This window comes from Diceros bicornis, chromosome 3, assembly GCF_020826845.1.
Source record: "Diceros bicornis minor isolate mBicDic1 chromosome 3, mDicBic1.mat.cur, whole genome shotgun sequence".
NCBI lineage: Eukaryota > Metazoa > Chordata > Mammalia > Perissodactyla > Rhinocerotidae > Diceros > Diceros bicornis.
The window spans coordinates 72,433,602-72,455,269 of NC_080742.1; the positions used below are offsets into that span (position 1 = coordinate 72,433,602).

At 36.3% G+C, this 21,668-nt stretch overlaps 1 protein-coding gene across 6 annotated transcripts in view; it reads right to left on the reverse strand.

The window, feature by feature from the left end:
• The window catches only part of CADPS2 (calcium dependent secretion activator 2), a 495,178-nt gene that overhangs the window by 71,847 nt on the left and 401,663 nt on the right, over nt 1–21,668 (reverse strand). For all 6 annotated transcript variants that reach the window (XM_058529077.1, XM_058529069.1, XM_058529059.1 and 3 more), the window contains 2 exons: nt 17,693–17,796; nt 4,234–4,390 (listed from right to left, as the gene is read on the reverse strand). In XM_058529077.1, the coding sequence (XP_058385060.1) occupies nt 4,234–4,390; nt 17,693–17,796 (261 nt within the window). The remainder of the gene's footprint in view (nt 1–4,233; nt 4,391–17,692; nt 17,797–21,668) is intronic.

A 21,668-nucleotide genomic window follows, 5' to 3' on the forward strand; every position in this document is an offset into this window, starting at 1 on the left:
GTTTGTTTTCATCGTCAGTCCTGCTCTGGGAATCAGTGGGTGAGTCTGTGAGGGGTGGGAGACTGGGGACAGTTGCTAAAATTGTGGTGCACTTGGTACTGTTCTCTTAAGGAAAACCACATTTCCTCTCCAAGGGTTCTTAAGGCTAAGACTTATCTTAATCATGACCAACTGTAAGGAAAGACACAAGCCCCAGACAGAGTTTTTTCCTCCTTAAAATAGAAACCCAATTTGCTGTCTTGAATCCCCTTCCACACTAATTAGTTCAGTCCCTGGAATTCCCATCACTGACGTTTCACAACGTACATACTAAGATAATATATACCTTTATCTGGTCCTTTCTGTACCCTTTAACCAACTCTCTTCCTCTGACCCCACAACTCAGGGTCTTTATAAAAATTTTCTGAGGTAAAAATAGAAATAGACAGAATCTTCTGTCTTCCTTAAAAAGATTATATTACTTGATAAATGTCCTGGAATCCACTATTGCTACCACAGACAGAGACTGAACTGGAGACCAAGTGATCAGGCCCCATTTCACCTCTGTCCCTAACTCCTGTCAGCAAGTCCCTGCCCAGGGCACATCACCTCTTAGGGATTTAGTTTCTTCAGCTGGAAAATAAAGAGGTTTGTCTAAGGTGGCTTCTACCCTCCAAAAGATAAATATTTATTTTTAAATATCAAAGCATATAGATTTTAACAAAAGAAAGATGGTAAACAACCAGTGGGAACACCTAAATTATTCATTAAAAAACAAAAATACCTCAGCTACTAAGTTTTCAAAGCACAAATAAAGTACAAATTCTAACTAACATCTCCATTAGTTGGAGACACGTTAGTAATTTTTATTTTGGAAAAGTAAACATAAGTATGCAACATTATTACTCATAAATCACTACCACTTAAAAATCTATGTAAAATTAGTGGTATACCATTTGTGGGGATAACAGTAAGCACTTTTATTCAGCAAATTATCTCTCATTCCAAGATTGGACATTTCAGAGCAATCTTTGCCTATTTTAACCCTGGCTAGATAAAGTTGTAATTAATTAGAATTTGGACTGTAACTCTAATTGGGTCAACACGGTATAACCTGTCATGCCATGGCAGTGATGTAAGGATCTTTCTTTCAAGGGGGGTTAAAAGGATAGAAATTTTATGTTTGCCCATAAGCTTTCCAAAAGGACAATTTGGGGGCAGCTATAGGTTGACATTTAACTTTGAATTAAATTCACTAAATCACCATCTGAACATCTCAGGAATTTACTAACACACACATAATTATTAACCATATTCTTCATTATTATCAAAGATGATATTAACAGCCAAAAAATTTATGTTTTATCAACTATTGAGATATTATTCAATGGTCTTGGCTTTGGACAGTAACTTGTGAGTTTGGGATGAAAGTCACTGGATTCTGTTTTAATTCCCCAGACGACACCCATACTCCCAATACCAAAGGAAATTATGACACTGGGGAACTCTTCTACTTACCTCAACTACATAGAGGAGCTGTTTTTCTCTGAAATAATTGATGTTTTCTAAAATCTGTTAATCACTTCAAAATCAACACCAAGTTCTAGACTTACCTCCCAAATTGATAGTACTCAAAAGAGATGAGAAATAAATGCTTCTGTGTTTTGATTGAGTAATATACACTAAAATAACATAAAACAATACTTTATGCATTTAATAGTAACCAATGTTATAGAAATTGTTTAAATCAGGAGAGGAATATGAAACTCTTTTGAATTAAATATCTGCAAGTCTGGCTAAAAATCAAATTTCTGCTATTCTCATTTTAGCATTTTTTTGCTATAATTCTCATACATTTACACTTGTAACCTAAGAGCTCTTCTTGAAAATAAATATTAAAAGGTGTTAATTCATTGGCGTTGCAGTCGAGGTTCCCCCAGAAAATTTCTAACATCTATAACATGTTTTGTTTTCTCTACAAAATAAATTCTAATATGTTGAATACGTTAAATAATTCCTCATCTTTACTCACTGTTTGACTGTGAACAGTAATAAATATCTCATCTTTGAATAAATTCCAAAATAAATCTAAACATGATCAACTCTTGAGTTTTCATGCAAATAGAGAAAGCAGTGTTAGAAATAATCCTACACTTATCTATTCTCATTTAGGAACTTAATGCATACTATGTTTATTTATTTTTGTCAGGTGTATTCTATATTTGTTTTAAAATATTACACCTGATGTAATTTTTCTTAGCAGAAAATGAATTATGATAATGATGACAAGTGACTGGGCAAGGCAGAGGGTTACTCAAAGCCTGCTAGGTGGCAGGAGGCAACCAAACGGGAACTTAAAAGCTGGCTGAGAAGAATTTGCCGAATGAATGATTCACATATGGATTATTGAATGTGGGGTTAGCAACTTCTGAGAGCAGACAGAAGACAGAATTCCTGAAGTAGGAATTGTAGTTTTGTTCTTTGGCTTTCTAATAAGATTTTTTGGACATGAAATTTGATAGGAGAATGAATAAGATGGCTGAAAGAATCAAGACCGAAATTTTAACAGACTAATATTTATAATATTTATTTAACATCTATTATACATGAGCTATTATCTTATTTAATCCATACCACTGACACTGTAGGTACTATTATTTTCTTTCTTCTACAGATGAAGAACCTAAAGTTTACAGAGGTTAAGTTATTGTCAAAGGTCAAGTAGAAAGTGGCAGAGACAGATGTGAATCTGTCTGGCACCAAAGTCCATGTTATTAATTAATGTAACACGATGCCTCTCTTACTATAACAGAGGTTCTTAACCAGGTGTCCAAAATCCGGATGTCCATGGAGAGTCTGACACTACACACAATTTCATATCTACGTGGATTTTTTTTCAGTAAAACAGTTGCAGTTTTATCACAGACTCAAAGGGATGAATAACCAAAGAAAGATAAGAAATGATGGACTAGAGTGATGAACAAAACCAATAGAATAATTTTTAAAAAAATGAACATAAATGTAAAAACACAGATTTAAGTTTAAACCTAGAAGTACATAGTAGTGATGTCCTAGAAAGAGAGCAGCAAAAAGATTTGGAGCTTTAAATATAACAAGTTTGAAATATATCAACAGTGTGACCAAGTTTCTGGGAGAGTTAGAGTGGCTGTGGGCTGCAGGAAGACGGGAGAAGGAAGGCAGCTCTCATCCAGGTCTGGGTTACTCAGGTCACACTGTGAGCACTGTGTTCTTCTCAGAACCACACTCCAGAGCAATACTGAAAAATGAGGTCAGGTCTATTCAGAGGAAGGTGATAAGAATGGTCATGGGCACAAAAACCCTATCATGTGAGGAAGAATTGAATGACCTGGGAATAATGGCTTGGAGAAGAAAATATACAACAGAAGAAGGCTGTTACATGGATCAAGTAGACCAAGCCACAATCAGAGGTTAGGAGGAATTCAACTTGGTTTATAATGAGAAGAATTTTATAGAATATGGAATTAGTGACCCCGTAATCATTGCAAGTGTTGAAGAAAAGACTGTTAGTAGTAACCAAACTTAGATTTAAGGGAAGCTTTAAAAAGAATCATCATAGGAAAGGCCCAAGAATCTGTATGTTAAGAAATGTCCCCCTAAAATCTTGATGAAAAACTGGGTTTCTACTGGCTGCTAGATGACCATGTACCAGAATAATTGTAAAAGTTATTATTGCATTGGGAAAAAAGTCTCAATAGAAAATCTTTACATTCTCTTAAATTTTTAAGTACTGAGAGAGCAACTCATACCACACAGCAATATTACACTATCATCTGTAGAAGCAAATCTCTCTCAGGCAAACAGTATTATCACAATGCATATTAGCAGAAGCCTTAACATAGCATGATCTCTAGAATAATGATAAATTTCTAAGGTGTCTTTCAGAGATGTAAGTATTTTCAAGTGCTTTAGAAATGTTAACCTTTGAAGATTTTCTGGTTCACAGGATACAATGAGAAGGGTGCCTACGTTATCAGTTCTCGATAAAGGCAGGCGACTAGGAATAAGAGGAGCTTCAGAGGCCAGTGGAGCAATGTGGGAGTGTTGCTGGTCTCCCCCAGACCCTGGCCTGATATACTCAGGGAGGCTGAGCAAATGTTATCTATGTCAGCTCTTGTTGAGTGAGTGCCAGAGCTCTGTAAAGACACAATCACACACACAACATTCTCCCCACCCTTCCTCATTTCATAGACTAAAGAAAATGCAAGTGCTTACTGTCATTTCTGAGGAAATTATTAAGCAGTTGGAAAAGAGGAAAACTATCCCAGGAGTCTTGTGGTTGAGCCTCCAGCGCAGTATCCATATCCACTGTGAATAAAGCCCAAAATTTCTCTGCGTGCTCTGCCAATAAATCGGGCCACCAAGCAAATGCCTATAAAAAGAAATAATGTAAAAATAGATTACTTGTCAGAAACACACACAAATATGGTGCCACTTGAAAATATGTCATTAGAAGTGAAATGGTAGTAGAACGTTGTAGAGTATAGCAAATGTTTAATATTTCTATTAACAGAAAAAAATATTGGAAATAAATACACGAAAATATTCACAGTAGTTATGTTTAAATTATGAGATACAAGGAATTTTTTTTGTTTTATATATTTTCAGATGTTCTAAATTAAACATACATTTCTTAAATAAAGCAATGAATTTCATTTTACATTTTAATTCTATTTTAGATTTCATATTTTATTCATCGATGTCAAATTTGATTATTTAAATTTGTATCTCTACATCTATACATTCTCACATTTAAAAAATATTACCTTTTATTTGCAGTAGTTGTTTAATGAATCTAAGGTCTAAAGCTCAAACAGACTTTCATTGAGGGGGATTTCCTGACCCTCCAATGTAAATTAGGTCCTCCTAGATAGTCTCTCTGATACCCAGTATTTTTATTTCACAGGTCTTAGCATTGCATATATGACTACATATCTGAATATTTTAATGTCTGCCTCTTAAATTAGACTACAAACACTACAAAGACAAGTCTATGTATGTTCCACTTATTTCCTTATACTCAGCGAGGCATTTTCTAATGCTTTTTAGGTAATGGCAATAATCACTTTTAAAAATCTGTGTTTAGATGGGTGAAAATAATATTTGCTTTTTAGAAAGTTCTTGAAAATAATGTGGTCTGACTATAAACCACAGCACCAAGCCTGTCTTCCCATGGATCCCAGAAGCAGGCTGCAAGCCCACTGACCCTGGTAGCAGGCCCACCTGCTTGCAGTCCCCGCCAGCCAGCCCACCCACAGACCCCAACAACCAGCCCACCCAGAATCTCTAGCTGGGCTGACTGCTGAAAGATTTTCCCAGCAGAAGCTAGTCTATGAAGATTGGAAGAGGTGAGTGCTTCTTCAAGTGTGCAGATACGAATGCAAGGCTACAAGGATCATGAAGAATCAAAAAAATATACCACCAACAAAGGAACAAAACAAAGCTCCAGGAACCAACTCCAAAGAAATGAAGATCTACAAACTGACTGAAAGAGTTCAAAAAATCATCTTAAATAAGCTTAGTGAGCTACAAGAGAAAACATATAGATAACTAAATGAAAACAATACATAAAACACGAGAAGTTCAAGAAAGAGGCAAATAATAAAAAAGCACCAAACAAATATTCTGGAGTTGAAGAATACAATGACAAAAAAAATTCAATAGACAGCTTCAGCAGCAGATTTGATCAAGCAGAAGAAAGAATCAATGAACTCGAAAACAAGTAATTTGAAGTTATCCAGTCAGAGGAACAAAAAGAAACATGACTGAAAAAGAGTGAAGAGAGCCAGCCCTGATGGCCTAGTGGTTAAAGTGCAGTGCACTCAGCTTTGATGGCCCGGGTTTGGTTCCCAGGAGCAGAACCACACCACTTATCTGTCAGTAGCCATGCTGCGGTGGTGGCTCACATAGAAGAACTAGAAGGACTTACAACTAGAATATACAACTATGTACTAGGGCTCTGGAGAGGGGAAAAAAGGGAAACAGAGAGGAAGACTGGCAACAGATATTAGCTCAGGGCAAATCTTTCCCAGAAAAAAAACAAGTAGCACTGGTCTCTTGCAGAAGGGAAAAGAAAAGATTTCTTAAAAAAAAAAAAAGAAAAAGAGTGAAGAAAGTCTATGGGATTTATGGAACATCTTTGAGCAAACCAATGATATGTATTATGGGAGTCCCAGAAAGAGAAGAGAAAATGAAAGGGGCAGAAAGCTTGTTTAAAGAAACAGTGGCCGAAAACTTCCCAAATCTGAAGAGGGAAATGGGCATCTAGGTGGAAGAAGCCCAAAGGACACCAAATGTATTGACCTAAAGATGTCCTTACTGAGATACATTATAATTAAATTGTCAGAAGTCAAAGACAGAGAGAGACTTTTGAAAGCAGCAAGAGAAAAGTGACTCACCATATACAAGGGAACCCCCTCCCGTCCTAAGGCCAAGAGCAGATTTCTCAGCAGAAACCTTGGAGCCTTAGATAGAGTGATAAGATACACACAAAATGCTAAAGAAAAACTGTCAACCAAGAAATCTCTACTCAGAAAAACTGTCCTTCAAAAAATGAAGAGAGAGTTTCCCACACAAACAAAAATGGAGCAAGTTCGTCACCACTAGACCTGCCTTACAAAAAGTGCTAAAAGGAATTCTTCAAGTTGAAATAAAACGATGCTAAATAGCAACACAAATGTATACAAAAGTATAAATCTCAATGGTAAAGGTAAATATATACACAAATACTAACGTAATACTGCAATGGTGGTGCATAAATCACTTTTAACACTAGTACAAAATCTAAAAGAGAGAAGTATTAAAAATAACTATTACTACAAAAATTTGTTAATGCATACGCAGTATAGAAAACGTAAATCCTCACATCAATAACATAGTGTGTGTGTGTGTGTGGGGGGGGTGGAGTAAAAGTGCAAGGTTTTTGTATATGATTGAATTTAAGTTATCAGTTTAAAATAGACTGTTAAAAGCTCTAGAGTCCAGTTGAGAGATAAGTCCTTACCTATCAATAACTACTTTAAATGTAAATGGATTAAATCCCCCAATCAAAAGACAAACACTGCTGAATCGATAAAACAACAAGATCCAACTATATGCTGCTTACAAGAGACTCTAGATTTAAAGGCATAAATAGGCTGAAAGTGAAGGAATTGAAAAAGATATTCCATGCAAGTGATAACCAAAAGAGAGCAGGATGGCTATATTTACATCAAATAAAACAGACGGTAAGTCAAAAACTGCCACAAGAGACAAAGAAGGTCATTATATAATGATGAAAGGGTCAATTCTCCAGGAAGATAGAACAATTATAAATATATATGCACCCAACATCAGAGCATCTAAATATGTAAAGAAAAATTAACAGATGTGAAGGGAGAAATGGACAGCAATGCAAGTACAACAGGAGACTCAACACTGCACTTTCAATAATGGACAGATCACCTAGACAGAAAATTAATAGGCAAACAGTAGACTTGAACAACACTATAGACCAAATGGACCTAACAGATATATACAGAACATTCCCCCAACAGCAGCAGACTACACATTCTTCTCAAGCACACACAGAACATTCTCCAGGATAGATCACATGGCTAAGAAAAAAAAAAAAGTCTTAACAAATTAAGAAGACTGAAATCATCCCAAGCATCTTTTCCAACAACAATGGAATAAAATTAGAAATCAACAATAACAGGAAAACAGAAAAATTCACAAATACATATAGATTAAACAAGACATTCTTGAGCAACCATTGAGTCAAAGAAGAAATCAAAAGAGAAATAGAAAACACCTTGAGACAAACAAAAACAAAAACAAAACATACCCAAATTTATGAGATACAGTAAAAGCAGTACTAAAAAGGAAGTTTACAGCAAATAAACATGTATATTAAAAAAGAAGACAGACCTCAAATAAACAATCTAATGTTATACCTCAGGAACTAAAAAAAAGAACAAACTAAGCTGAAGTCAGGAGAAAAAAGGAAATAATAAAGATTACCAGATAAATAAATGAAATAGAGAATAGAAAAATAATAGAAAAGATCAATGAAACTAAGAGTTGGTTTTTTGAAAAGATAAACAGTATCGACAAATCTTAGGTAGACCAACAAAGCAAAAAAGAGAGAAGACAAATAAATAAAATCATAAATGGAAGAGGAGACATTACAACTGACTTCACAGGAATAAAAAAGATCACAAGAGACTATTACGAACAATTATACATGAACAAATTGAACAACCTAGAAGAAATGGATAAATTCCTGGAAACATACAACCCATCATGACTAGATCAAGAAGAAACAGAAAACTTGAACAGATCAAAAATAAATAACGAATTTGAATCAGTCATCAAAAACTTCCCAAAAAGGTTGGGAACAGACCAACAGGACCAGACATCATAAATTCTTCCAATCCATGAACACCAGATGTCTTTCCATTTATTTGTGACTGCTTTAACTTCTTTCATCAGTGTTTTATACTTTTCACTGTAGAAATCTTTCACCTCCTTGGTTAAGTTTATTCCTAAGAATTTTACTCTTTCTGATGCCACTGTAAATAAGATTGTTTCTTCATTTCTTTTTCAGATAGCTTGTTGTTGGTGTATAGAAACACAACTAATTTTTGTATGTTTATTTTACTTCCTGCAACTTTGCTGAATTTGTTCATTACTTCCAAGAGTTTTTTTATAGTCTTTATGGTTTTCCACATACAAGAGCACATCATCTGCAAAGATAATTTTACTTCTACATCTCCAATGTGGAGGCCTTTTATTTCATTTTCTTGCCTGATTGCTCTGGCACAGATTTCCAGCACCATGTTGGAAAAAAGTGGTGAGAGTGGGCATCCTTGCTGTATTCTGGATCTTAGGGGGAAAGTTTTCAGTTTTTCACCATAGAAGGTGAAAATTTGTTGAGAATTTTTATCATGAAAGGTTGTTTAATTTTGTTAAATGCTTTTTCTGCAATTACTGGGATGATCAGGTAATTTTTATCCTTCTTTCCATTAGTGTAGTGTGTTACATTGGTTGATTTGTGTATGCTGAACCATCTTTGCATCTTATCTTTGCAAGCAAGTGGGATTTATGATCCTTTTAATATGCTATGGAAATCGATGTGCTAATATTTTGTTGAGGATTTTTTACATCCTTGTTCATCGGGGATATTGGCCTGTAGTTTTCTTTTCTTGTAGTGTATTTGTCTGGCTTTGATATCAAGGTGATGCTGTCCTCAAAAAATGAGTACAGAAGTATTCCCTCTTCTATTTTTGCAAGAGTTTAAGAGGATTGTTCCTGGGCTTTTCTTGTTGGGAGATTGTTGATTACTGATTCAAATTACTTATTTGTTTTGGGTCTGTTCAAGGTTTTTGATTTTTCTTGATTCGGTCTTGATCAGTTGTATGTTTCTAGGAATTTATCTATTGTTAAAATATCCATACTATCCAAAATTATCTATAGATTCAATATAATCGCTATTAAAATCCCACCGGCATTTTTCATAGAAATAGAAAAAAACAATCCTAAAGTTCATATGGAACCACAAAAGACCCCAGGTAGCCAAAGCAATCTTGAGAAAGAAGAACATAGCCGGAGGCATCACACTTTTTGATTTCAAAATATATTATTAAGCTATGGTAATCCGAACAATATAGTACCAGCAGAAAAACAGACACATAGACCAGTGAAACAGAATAAAGAGTCCAGAAATAAACCCACACATACATGATGGACTAATCTTTGACAAGGGTGCCAAGAATACACAATGAGGGAAGGGTAGTGTCTTCAAAAAAGGGTGCTGGGAAAACTGAATATCCACATGCAAAATAATGAATCTAGACCCTTATCTTACACCATACACAAAAATAAACTCAAAATGGATTAAACACTTTAATGTAAGACCTGAAACTGTGAAACTCCTAGAGTAAAACATAAGGAAAAAGCTTCTTGACATTGGCCTTGGCAATGATTTCTTGGATATGACACACAAGCACAGACAACAAAAGCAAAAATAGATAAATATGACTACATCAAACCAAAAACCTTCTGCACAGCAAAGGAAACCATCAACAAAGTGAAAAGGTAACCTCTGGAATGGAAAAAAATATTTGCAAAAAGCATATCTGATAAAACGTTAAAATCCAAAATATATGAAGAACTCCTACAACTCAATAGCAAAAAAACCCAAATTACCTGATTAAAAGATAGGCAAAGGATTTGAACAGACATTTCTCCAAAGAAGACCTACAAATGGCCAATAGGTATATGAAAAGGTCCTCAACATCAATAATCATAATTTGATTTTCAAATGCAAATTAAAACCACAGTGAGTTACCACTTCACATCTGTTGGGGTGCCTATTATAAAAGAAACGAAAGATAAGTTTTATTGAGAATGCAGAGAAAAGAGGACCCTTGTGCATTGTCTGTGGGAATGTAAATTGGTACAGCCACCATGGAAAACAGCATGGATGTTCCTCAAAAAATTAAAAATAGAGGTATCATATGATGTATCAACCCTACCTCTAGGTATATGTCTGAAGGAATTCAAATCAGAATCTCAAAGAGATATCTGCTCTGCCACATTCAATACAGCATTATGCACAATAGCTAAGACATGGAAGCAACCTAAATGTCCATCGACGGATGAATGGATAAAGAAAATGGGATATTTATATACAACGGAATATTTTTCAGCATTAAAAAAGAAGGAAATCATGCTATTTGCAACAACATGGTTAAACCTGGAGGACATTATGCTAAGTGAAATAAGCCAGACACAGAAGAACAAATACTCATGATCTCACTTATATGAGGAATCTAAAATAGTTAAATTCATAGTAGTAGAGAGTAGAATGACAGGGGGGAGTGTGAAACAGGGAGGTATTAGCGAAAGGGTACAAAGTTTTAGTTATACTAGATGAATAATTCCTAGAGATCTACTCCTTAGCGTCGTTCCTATAGTTAACAACACTGTATTGTGTACTCAACATTTTACTTAGAGGGTACATCTTGAGCCAAGTGCTCTTATCACACTCACACAAAAAGATAATGTAGACTTCTCTGGCTATAGTATCTCAGTTTCATTTTAATTTGCATTTCTCAAATTATGAATGAGTCTCAACAATTTTTCACATGCTTAAAGGCTCTCTTTTACTGTTTTTAGTGAATCGTTTTTCAGGGTTTTTCCCTTTGAAATCTAGCTGTTGGTAGTGTTATAACTTTTTAACCTACTATAGTTTTTGTTTAAATATCTACTAGAATGGGTATATGACAAATAGTACAAAAGTAAGAAATAAAATAGCATACACAATTTCATTACATATATCTTGCTCCTCTCTTTTAGAGCTGTGGTGGTGCCACACACAAGAGTCTGCAACTCCTCACTCTCAGTAGAGCAGGGCAGAAATCCTAGTAAAAATGCAGTGCTGCAAAGGGAGACATTTTCAAAGTCTCACTTTCAGTTCACAACCAAAACCTTCGCAAAAGGTTAAAATTAAGAAAATAACAGTCATGTTAGGTAAGAATTGTCTCAAGACTTTGAGAAAAACTTCCAAAGCTCTTTTTAAAGTTGGAAGACAGAGCCATGATGGAGAATGAAAGAAAATGGAATATAATTTTCTTTAAAAACACAGCTTTGGGTTGGCAAGACTTTGCCATGAACTCAAAATTTTCATTATGTTTTGCAGAAGTAGGTATTTATGTCTCAAATTGTATTCCTTGATAATATTATTCCCAAGGAATGTAAGCCAATCCATGATGAAGGCTTATTGTTCTCCTAATGATGACTAGAGATAGCTTTAAGCAATCATGGTCTTTGAAAACGAAAAGCGAGGGTCACAGGCTGAGAACACAGGGTCAGTTCTACCACCCATCCTGTCCTTCCTCTTTTTTGCCATCCCGCTGGGTGGCAGTCATCCCACTCTGGGTTGGCAGTAGGAAGAGAGGTTGTATAAGTTCCTTACTAGGGTACCACTTCCTGGGGATGGCCAAGGCTCCCCAGCATGAAGGTCTCCACCAGGGAGGGGAAAACCCCTCTCAGAAATGCATCCATCTGAAGGGCAGCAATCAAAAGTCATGACTATCTGGGTTCAAGTTATCTTGGCTCTAATGCTAAGGTAGAAGGCAATGCTTAATTTGATTAAATAAGAAATACAAAACAAAACTTGACTGCAATCCTTTAGCCATACCATTTCTATCAAAGTTCTAACAATAAATAAATCTTGTACAGTGAAAACAATATATGTGGCAGGCTGACAATACTTTGAAAACTGTGTTTGTTTACTGACTATAGTAAAAAACAGTGGCAGGTAAGAATGAACCCTGAAACTGGAAGCAGAATCCTGAGCTTCTGAACTTGGTGAGATGAGTAATCATGGGAAAATCAGTTCCCTGGGTGGATTTCCATTTCCTCATCTGCAAAACTGGCAACAACAATACTCGCCCTAGCCTCCTCCAGCGCTGTTTCACAAATTCAATGAATATGAAAATCTCTTGCTGTATAAAAGTAAAAAACTAATCATTATCAGTAATCACAAAAATGAGTTGAAATTCACACAGATCTTATAATGTGAATTTAGATGTTTTAAAAATAATAATGTCCAACTGAATAGTTCCTATGTGCCAAGTACTGTTCTAGAGGCTCTTTATACGTTACCCAATCCCTTTCCCATGGTATAATTATCCTTATTTCATATGTTAGCAAACTCAGAGATTAAAAAACTTGCCCAAAGTCATATAGTTGATAGATAACAGAACAATGATTTGAATCCAGGTAGGCTGGAGGGTAGAGACCAAGCTCTTACATATATAGCCTCTTCTTAATTAACTATATATTTCGTATTATCTGCCCACCTACCTACCTACCTACCTACCTACCTACCTATCTATCTATCAATCAATCACATTATGCAGATCACTGCAGACCAGTGTTAATGTCCTTTGATTTTTTCTTGCCAGAGTGTCTATTATGGTCTGATTTCTTTATATTTTTTCTAATTTATTTGAGGTCTGAGGCTTTTAATTACTTTTACTCTCAAAATACAGTGAAAATTTATAATTTATAACAAAAAAGGATGGCTGCATAAACGAGCAAAAACAGTGAATCTGATTTTGGAATGTATCATGTGCTTATTTTTTCCCCAAGAAATGATCAGTTTGCAATCTTGTATTTTGTGGATGATCCTGAAAGCTCTGGAGACAGTCTAGCGTCTAGGGTAACCCCTCACCCCCAGCATACACATACAGCAACATGATGCTGCGGGGCCATTGTCTAGAAATATTTAAGCTCTTTTAGAGCCAGTAGAACGGACTAGTATCTTCAGGGTGACACCTAAACTACCATCAAACTAATCATAAGTTTTTTGCAACTCTTGATTCATGAAAATCTCTCCCTATTTGGGCTCATACATGAATATAACTACTGAAATAACCAAATGAGATGATGAGCTGAAAATACTTCAGAAAATATGTCAGAGTTGAGTACTACTTTATTATATGTTTAAAAATTAGTAAATGATTAACAAGCATTTTTGGTAGGGTATTTATGCTCGTGCAGTTTCATTTGAGAGTCACTGCTGTAAACAGAACTCTGCTTTTATAACACAGCCATACGAAAGCCACTTTCTGCTCATATTCCAAAATGAGGGACATTTGTTGGACCAGAGGCTAGTCTAACCTTAAATCTAAACCCACTCTAAAAAAATGTGGGTTTATCTCACTGGCCATCCAGATATAAATATTATGTAATTAAGATTAATTCCACTGTTGAGATTATTGTAATCTAGTTAGTAGTTGGTGGTAAACATATCTTGTTCATGAACGGTTTTTTGTATATCCACACTCTAAGATGTTCCTTGGATGGCATGCTGGTGGAGAGGATTAAGAACACAAATACAGTCATGTGTCACTTAATGACTGGGATATATTCTGAGAAATGTGTCATTAGGAGATTTTGTCATTGTGTGAACATCATAGATGTACTTACACAAACCCAAATGGTATAGCCTACTGCACACCAAGGCAATATGGTACTAATCTTATGGGACCACCATCATATATGTGGTCCATCGTTGACTGAAATGTTATGTGGCACATGACTGTAAGCAACAACAAATGGAAAAAAAATCAAGTACTCTTTCTCTTTTTGTTAGAATCCATTCAGAAGCACAATCTGGTTCAGACACTGATGTTTAAATGAGTGAGCACATGCACAAATGTGTATGTCCATACTGAACTTCTCTCCCTGTCCTGGCTCTGCTGTTGGAGCAGCCTGAGATACAGCCGCTGAAGTGTAAGACGAATCAAGCATTTGCAGTGGACTGAGAGTTAAGTCGCAAATACTAAATTACTGCCAGACACCCTTCTTGCCTATAGTGTCACTGATATGGTGGACATTATATTTATTTACTTATTTATTTATTTATTTGGTGAGGAAGATTCACTCTGAGTTAACATTTGTTGACAATCTTCCTCTTTTTTTTTGCTTGAGGAAGATTAGCCCTGAGCTAACATCTGTGCCAATCTTCCTCTATTTTGTATGTGGGTTGCTGCTACAGCATGGCATGACAAGTGGTGTAGGTCCGCGCTGGGGATCCGAACCCATGAACCCAGGCCGCTGAAGCAGAGTGTGCCCAACTTAACCACTACGCTACCGGGCTGGCCCAACAACATTATATTTAAAATATGTTAGGGACCTTAAATCAAGATTCTGCTGCAACAATAAGCAACAAAGTAACAACTTGAGCTGTGCTCACATTGATCGTGTTTCTTCCCTCCACCCCTCTACTGATATTCTCAGCACTCTCTCCCTTTAGGCAGAGTCCTAGAACATGCCAGAGTGCAAGGAAAGGACGAGAATGACAGAAAGGAACAGGATGCGTCCACGCTTGCACGTAATCATCCCCTCTGCGTTTATACCCCTGCTATGATGCCCAGTGTCAAACCTGGCAGCAGAACCAGGGCACGATGACCATTCTGGCCACTCAATTTAAACAGAAATAACAATATGGTTCACTGGAAAGTACCCAAGTCTAGAGTCTTGCCTGAGTCTTCACTCAGCCACTAATCAGCTGTGCACCTCTGGCAAGTTGTTCAACCTTTCTGGGTCTCAGTTTTCTTACCAGTAAAATGGTGTGTGTGGAGCGGGTGTGCTAGCGGGAGCACAGCATTTGGGACTTCCTGGTGTTGTCAAAGTGAGGGCCATGGAAAGACAGCTGTCAGAACAGTCTGCCTAAGGTTCTGGTCAGACACAGTCTCCTCATGGGAATGTGGAGACAGCCTTAAAGATTTTCTGGAAAGGAGCTTCAACTATCCTTCTAAAGAGGAAACACAGAAATTCAGAGGAAAAGCCTGAGAGGAGAGATCAAGAGGCCTTCAGAGAGAGGGGAGGACTGTCTTATAAGTAAGTTATTGTCAAAGATCTGAAGGACATACCTGCTTAACTGAGAAACTGCTGAAGGGTAGAAATAACCTCTCAGCCCTGTAAAGTAAACTGCCACTGTGGAGAGAAGTAGAACGGAAATAAAAGGAGCTGACACACCAGCCACTTGAAGGTCTCTCTGAGGTGGACACATTAACCTCCACCAAGGGAGCTGAGCTAGGTGCTCTATCATGGAGCAACGCAACTCTAGCTTGAACATCCAGCAAAATAAACATCAGTGTAGAGTGCAGTCCACCCATTCACTCAGGAAATGACTGTGGAATCAGACCAATTCACTCCCCAATACTGTTCAGAGAAAAAGGTGGATCTTCTGGTTAAAAAAAAAGAAAAAGGCAAAAAAGAGAAGAAGATAAAACCAAAACCAAAATATCAAGATTCTCTCAGCTGGCTTTTACTTAGACGGCCAGCAGTAAGTATGCATGCAATTATTAAGACACATTCGCCAAAACAGTACAATGAAGATTAGCCCATTCAAAGAAATACTGTCTTTAATTCCAAGGAGAGGAACTAAGTTGGCTTTAAAACTATCATCAGAGAGGGTTCTATCTTATCTTCACATGAAAGTGTTATTCATGCTAGAAAAACAGTGCAGATAATTTTACTCACCTCTCTTCCCTGAGGAATTCCAAGAATTTGGAAGCATTGGGGAATGGAGAAATGTCATAGTGTTACAAAGCATTTTAAAAAGAGGTCATTATAATAGTTCTATATTTCAGCATATCATAGAATGATATTTATGAGTTTTGGTTATCTCTGTTCAGTAAAGTCAACTGCATTTTTGTGGATTAGAAAATAAGTAATAGTTACATTTTAATTGTGTTTGGATACATTATACTTTAACACGGTTTAGTGATTGCAGGGAGCATATAACACATTGATTACATTTAAAAGATAGGAGAGTTATTGCCCTTATTATGCAGGAAAATTAAATGTTATTTTTGTGAAATGTATGGGAATATTAGATGTACCTGTTTAGGTGTAATATAGTGCAACTGGATATCCCATTAGAAATTTTTTGAAATTTAAAAAGGGCTAATACTGTGATGATAATGCCTTTTCACAAAAGACAAAGACAACACATACATATATTTTATCATATAATCATTTTCATTGTAACATAGTGGTAGTACTAGCCTACAAAAGATCCTCCTGGGAATTCATTTCAAATTACTGAAGCAGCTGTTTCTTCAGTTTAAAATAAAATATCCATAACAAGTTCACACATGACAGATGCAAGGTAAAAACTAGATTCCACAGTGTGAGCTAAAAGCAGATGTTTTGAATGATCCTATTTATAACCAGATAAAATAAATCTTAGTTATCTATAGTAAGGTTTCATGAATACTCTTTTTCCAAGAATTTGCTTAAAATGTACTTCCTGTAGTTTCTTATATTTTTGAGAACTAGGCTTCATTAAATATAAGTATTCTACAGATTCTTATGTATCTGGTCTTTTTATCCTTGCTCATTTCATGTGCTTCCTCAAGAATAAAAGCACTATTAGGGCACTGATATTTATTACATTTATTTAATTCCACACATTTTCCCCACTCAATTCAAAGTCAGAAACTCTTGTTTTTTTAAATAAACTCATGACTAACAGAAAGAGTGACACTTTTAAGTCTTAGAATAAGCAGTTTGCATGGTGAAATACCACTCTATATCTTTAGTGAATGTGAATATATAATTAGAACTTTTAAAAACTATAAACAATGCAGGTGTAGTGAAAATTTAATTTAAAGCAAAGCTTGGTGGTAAAAGTGAAAGACTAGAGTTACCAGCTCTAGAGTTACGAATGTCTTCTATTCAATTTTGTTATCTTATGGTTTATCACTACTTTTCCTTTTGTACACTGATTAATTTATATTTCTAAACCAAAACAATCCTGGCATAGAGTGAAAAGCAAATGATCTGGCCTCACAAGATGGGGTTAGGGTCCCAGCTTTGCTTCTTACTAGTTGCACACCTTTGGCAGATCCCATAAACTCTCCCATATTCCTCATAGCATAACCGTGGTCAGGAATAGATATTAAATTATATACATACATAATTCCTTTGTAACACATAGGAGTTACATTTCTAGGAAATGCACTTATGTTCTCAGTTTTCTACAGGTAAATGGCCAGATGCGTATCAAAGACTATAGGGCAGGCCACCACTTTAGTGTTGTTCCCACTATGGCAAAGCATTATGTGTATGCATTGTGTGCACGTATATGGCAGTTAAAACCAGTCATCACCTCTGCATGATGCTCTTCATTCTGCTGTAAGACTTCTATGCAGAGCTCTGCTAGGTGAAGAACCTCTTCCAGCTTTCTAGCAGGAGTTGCCTGGTTCATGGTCTCTATAGTAAAAACAAGTCATAATAATGTTACCTTGAAAATAAAAAGCTAAACATATTCTAAGATATAATGATAAGAACAGGGTGTTGAAATAGAGAAAGCATATTTTTTTGAGAAATAAAAGATGTAGGAAATATAAATGAATACATTCATAAAATTAAAAAAAAAACCAGTTCACCAGATTGCGGAAAATAGTTCACCCACAAAGCAATCACAGGGAAGTGCAAGTGCTTTGCCGTTTAATATATAAGGACTAACAGGTGCATCCAGCACATTAGATGCTCAACTTCTGCAACAAAGTTAGAATTCTCCTCAAGGTCAGAACACAAAGAGAGCAAATACCACAGTCTTTTCCCGCTCTCTGTATTGTATTTTCAATACAATACAATTCTTACCAGATGAGTCATTCCTGGCATTGACAAAACCTATGCTTTTTTGTTGCTATTTAAATTCCCAGCCTGAAATGTCTATAGTTCATGTTGATCTTAAATTCAAGAAGTACAAAGTCACCTAAAACAACACTGACAGCCTGCAATTAACTGATTTCCTCCCCTCCTTTCCTGCCCACCATCATCCCACCCTCTCCCCTCCGTCAACTAGGGGAGAGGGGTGGAGAGGAGTTCTTTAAAGCTGTAGGTTCTTTCAGCATGAAGGCCAATTGGTATAAAAAGGCCAGGCCACAATAAGATTAAATGCAGGTACCTGAAAGTCAGCCACCGAGAAGGCAAAGTAGTTGATTTCAGAGATACAACAAACTGGCAGAAATTAGAGGTGCCCTGTGTGATGAAACTGTTTCAAATTGAATGTGAAGAACAGAGTCTCCAGTTAGGACATTAAAGATAAATGTTGTCTTAGATTCACGGACTCTTTCTCTACCCCTAATAACAAAGTTACAAGGAAAGGAAGTAAAATTTTCAGAAAAAGAGCTTTTCCTGTGGAATCTAAGGAGTCATTAATTTATCAGCAATCAATCTTTTCCATCAACTTCTCCCTAAAACTTCAGCCTTAAATTTGGAGACTCTTTCATTTGCTCTTAATTTGTTCCCAAGGGATGGACAATGATGCAGTGAAACATTGCTTATGGTTGGTGCTTGTTCATTAAACAGCTATTATATGCTCACTATAGGTCACAGTGGGGGAGGAGGGGTGGTTCCCATTCTCCGATCCGGGTACACATCCTACTAAACTCCCCTGTAGAATGGAAAGCCACTGCTCCTTTGTGACAGGGATCAAAGAATACAATAATTCTTCAGGAAAACCAGCCAGCCAAACATCACATAGTTGAGTGTGTCTACAATGTTCTTAACTGTGGGAAGTAGGAGGAAGCGTAACACACGTCCCTGATCTTAAACAACTCAGAATCCAAAAATCACTACTGAAAGGATCCTTAGACATCAACTATCCAATCTTGCATTTGTTTCATGGACACTCAACATCCTCAAAGAAGAGTGAAGTCAAGAAGGCTCTTTGCATGACAGTCTACTCCACTTGAGGGCAGATCTAGGTATCGTAATTGCGTTAGGAAGACAAGACACTTAAGAAAAGTTTGGAAACAATGTAAAGCAAACATAGCAGTGATGCAGGAGACGTGAGGAGAGAGTTTCTGAGGGCAGGTGGGTTTAGGAGAAGAATCATTGGAAAGGTAAGCAGGACCTGGGTAAAAAGAGAATTCTCGAAAAGAATAAGTGCATGACAGAGAAGCAGTGAATTTCAGAGGAAGGTGATGACGACAATGATGGTGACAAATGTTACCACTTATTGACAGCCAATTATGCATCAAGCACACCAGGTACTTCTCATCTGTTATTATCCTAATTTTCCAAACAGCTTTAAGTCACTGATTTTTTATTCATATAATTCGTAGATAAGGAAACAAACTCAGAGAGATGAAGTGCAACAGCTGATAAGTGGTGAAGAGGAGACCTGAACTTAATATGGTCTCTTACCACCTCTGCCTTGTACTCGCCTGGATGGTGCACAAACATGCTGGGAAAGATGGGTGATGAGCCTGAGGTCAGATTGTGTAATACGTAATATAATATAATAAGTAATATAATACGTAGACTGGATGACTATATCCTCTAGATAACTTGGAGCAAATCTTTCTGAGTGGGGCTTCAGAATAAATAAATTTTAGAAAATGTATTTGGTGGTTGTGTAGAACAAGGAAGGATTGGCAAGGCTGTGCAACATGGAACTTGAGGGTCAAGTCCAGGACTAAGGAGAACTATGGGAAGAGGGCAGTAGGAAGAGAAAAGACAAGGAAGGTGCAGGGACACTTTGAAGAAGGAATTTGCAAGCCCTTGTGAGTGACTAGAAATTCCAGGCCACAGAGGAAAATGGCTCTGAGGTTTGGAGACTGTGGCTCAGAGGATAATGATGCATGGTTGATGAAACTAGGAAATGGATCTTCATTGGGCTACCCCATATACTTTAGGACTAATTACCACATAAGTATAATTCAAAGTTAATTGTTTGAAATTAAAAAGATTATGATGCATTGCAAAATTTGCATGCACATGAAGTTGAGATATCTGGATCCTCTGCCTGGCAAACTCCCACTCATCATTCAAGACCCATCTTTAATGCTATCTTAAACGTGGGACCTTCTCAGAGTTCTGGAGCTGAATGAGTTGCCCCTCTCTCTGACTTCATCTATTACAGGCTCATGAGCCTGATAATCTTTGATAGTCTTTGCCCTGATCAAAGTCAGAAACTGGGTCTCATTATCTTGTGCTCTCAGTATCCTGAATAGGCTTTGGATGATGGCACATACTGTTTATTGAGAATGCAGCAGTAACATTTGTTTTAGGAAAAAGCATGTTAGAAATTCAATCAGTACCCAAATTATTTTATTTAACCTTGTGTAGGATTGCAAATAGCTCTTCTGTCACTAATATACCAAAGGTGGACTAAACAGCAAGTCCATAGATGAAATGCAGTTGTATTCTGAGAACACTGCTCAAATAACTGATGAATGCTGTGTTCTTAAATTATTAGAGAAAAGACTTCTTTGGAAAATAGTTCTCAAAATAAGTTTTAATTCTCAAGAGCATAAATTTATCTTCCTTAATTCAAACTCCCAACCTAAAAACAGAGAAATGAAGTTGAGGATCCTTAACCCAGGGGGTTAGGAATAGGTTTTAGGAGGTCCTTGAATCCCTTAAAATTATACGTTAATTTTTGTGTATAGAGGCATTTTTAGGGAGAGAATGATAACTTTCACCATATTCTCAAAGTGGTCCATAAGCCAAACAAATGCTAAGAATCATTGAGCCATACAATCTCTAAGATTCCTTCTAGCTAAGAGACTCTATGGGTTCTATAAGTGCTGGGCTTTATCTGTATTGGATTATATTATTTCACTGTACGTGTATATGTTTATATCATGTTCTTCATAAGGAAAGGATAACAAAATCATTTTTATCATAGAAGAGGAACTCATTTTTCCTACATACTTTAGTACCTTATTTACTGAATCTTTATAACCATTCTGCAAGTTAGGGAATCATGGCCCCCATTTCCAGATAAGGAAGAAGAGGCTTGGAGAGGTTAAAGACGGCGTCCAAGGTCATAGAGACATTGGCTGAGATGGGACTAAAATCTTACCTCTGACGTCATACAAATAATGATACAATGATTTGAGTTCTTTTTCATTTTCAATTCTCTAAATAGGAATAACACACACACAAACACAAAATAGAAACTTCTGAAATAGCTTAAAGTTTGAGGAGTTAACAAAGTCACCATATCCTTAGCCACAAGTATGCAATAATGGAAAAGAATCACAGAAACAACCTCAAAACTTGTTTCTGTTTACACGTGAATATGTCAAAACCAGCTTTTACATTTGACACTATCCGAAGTAATAACA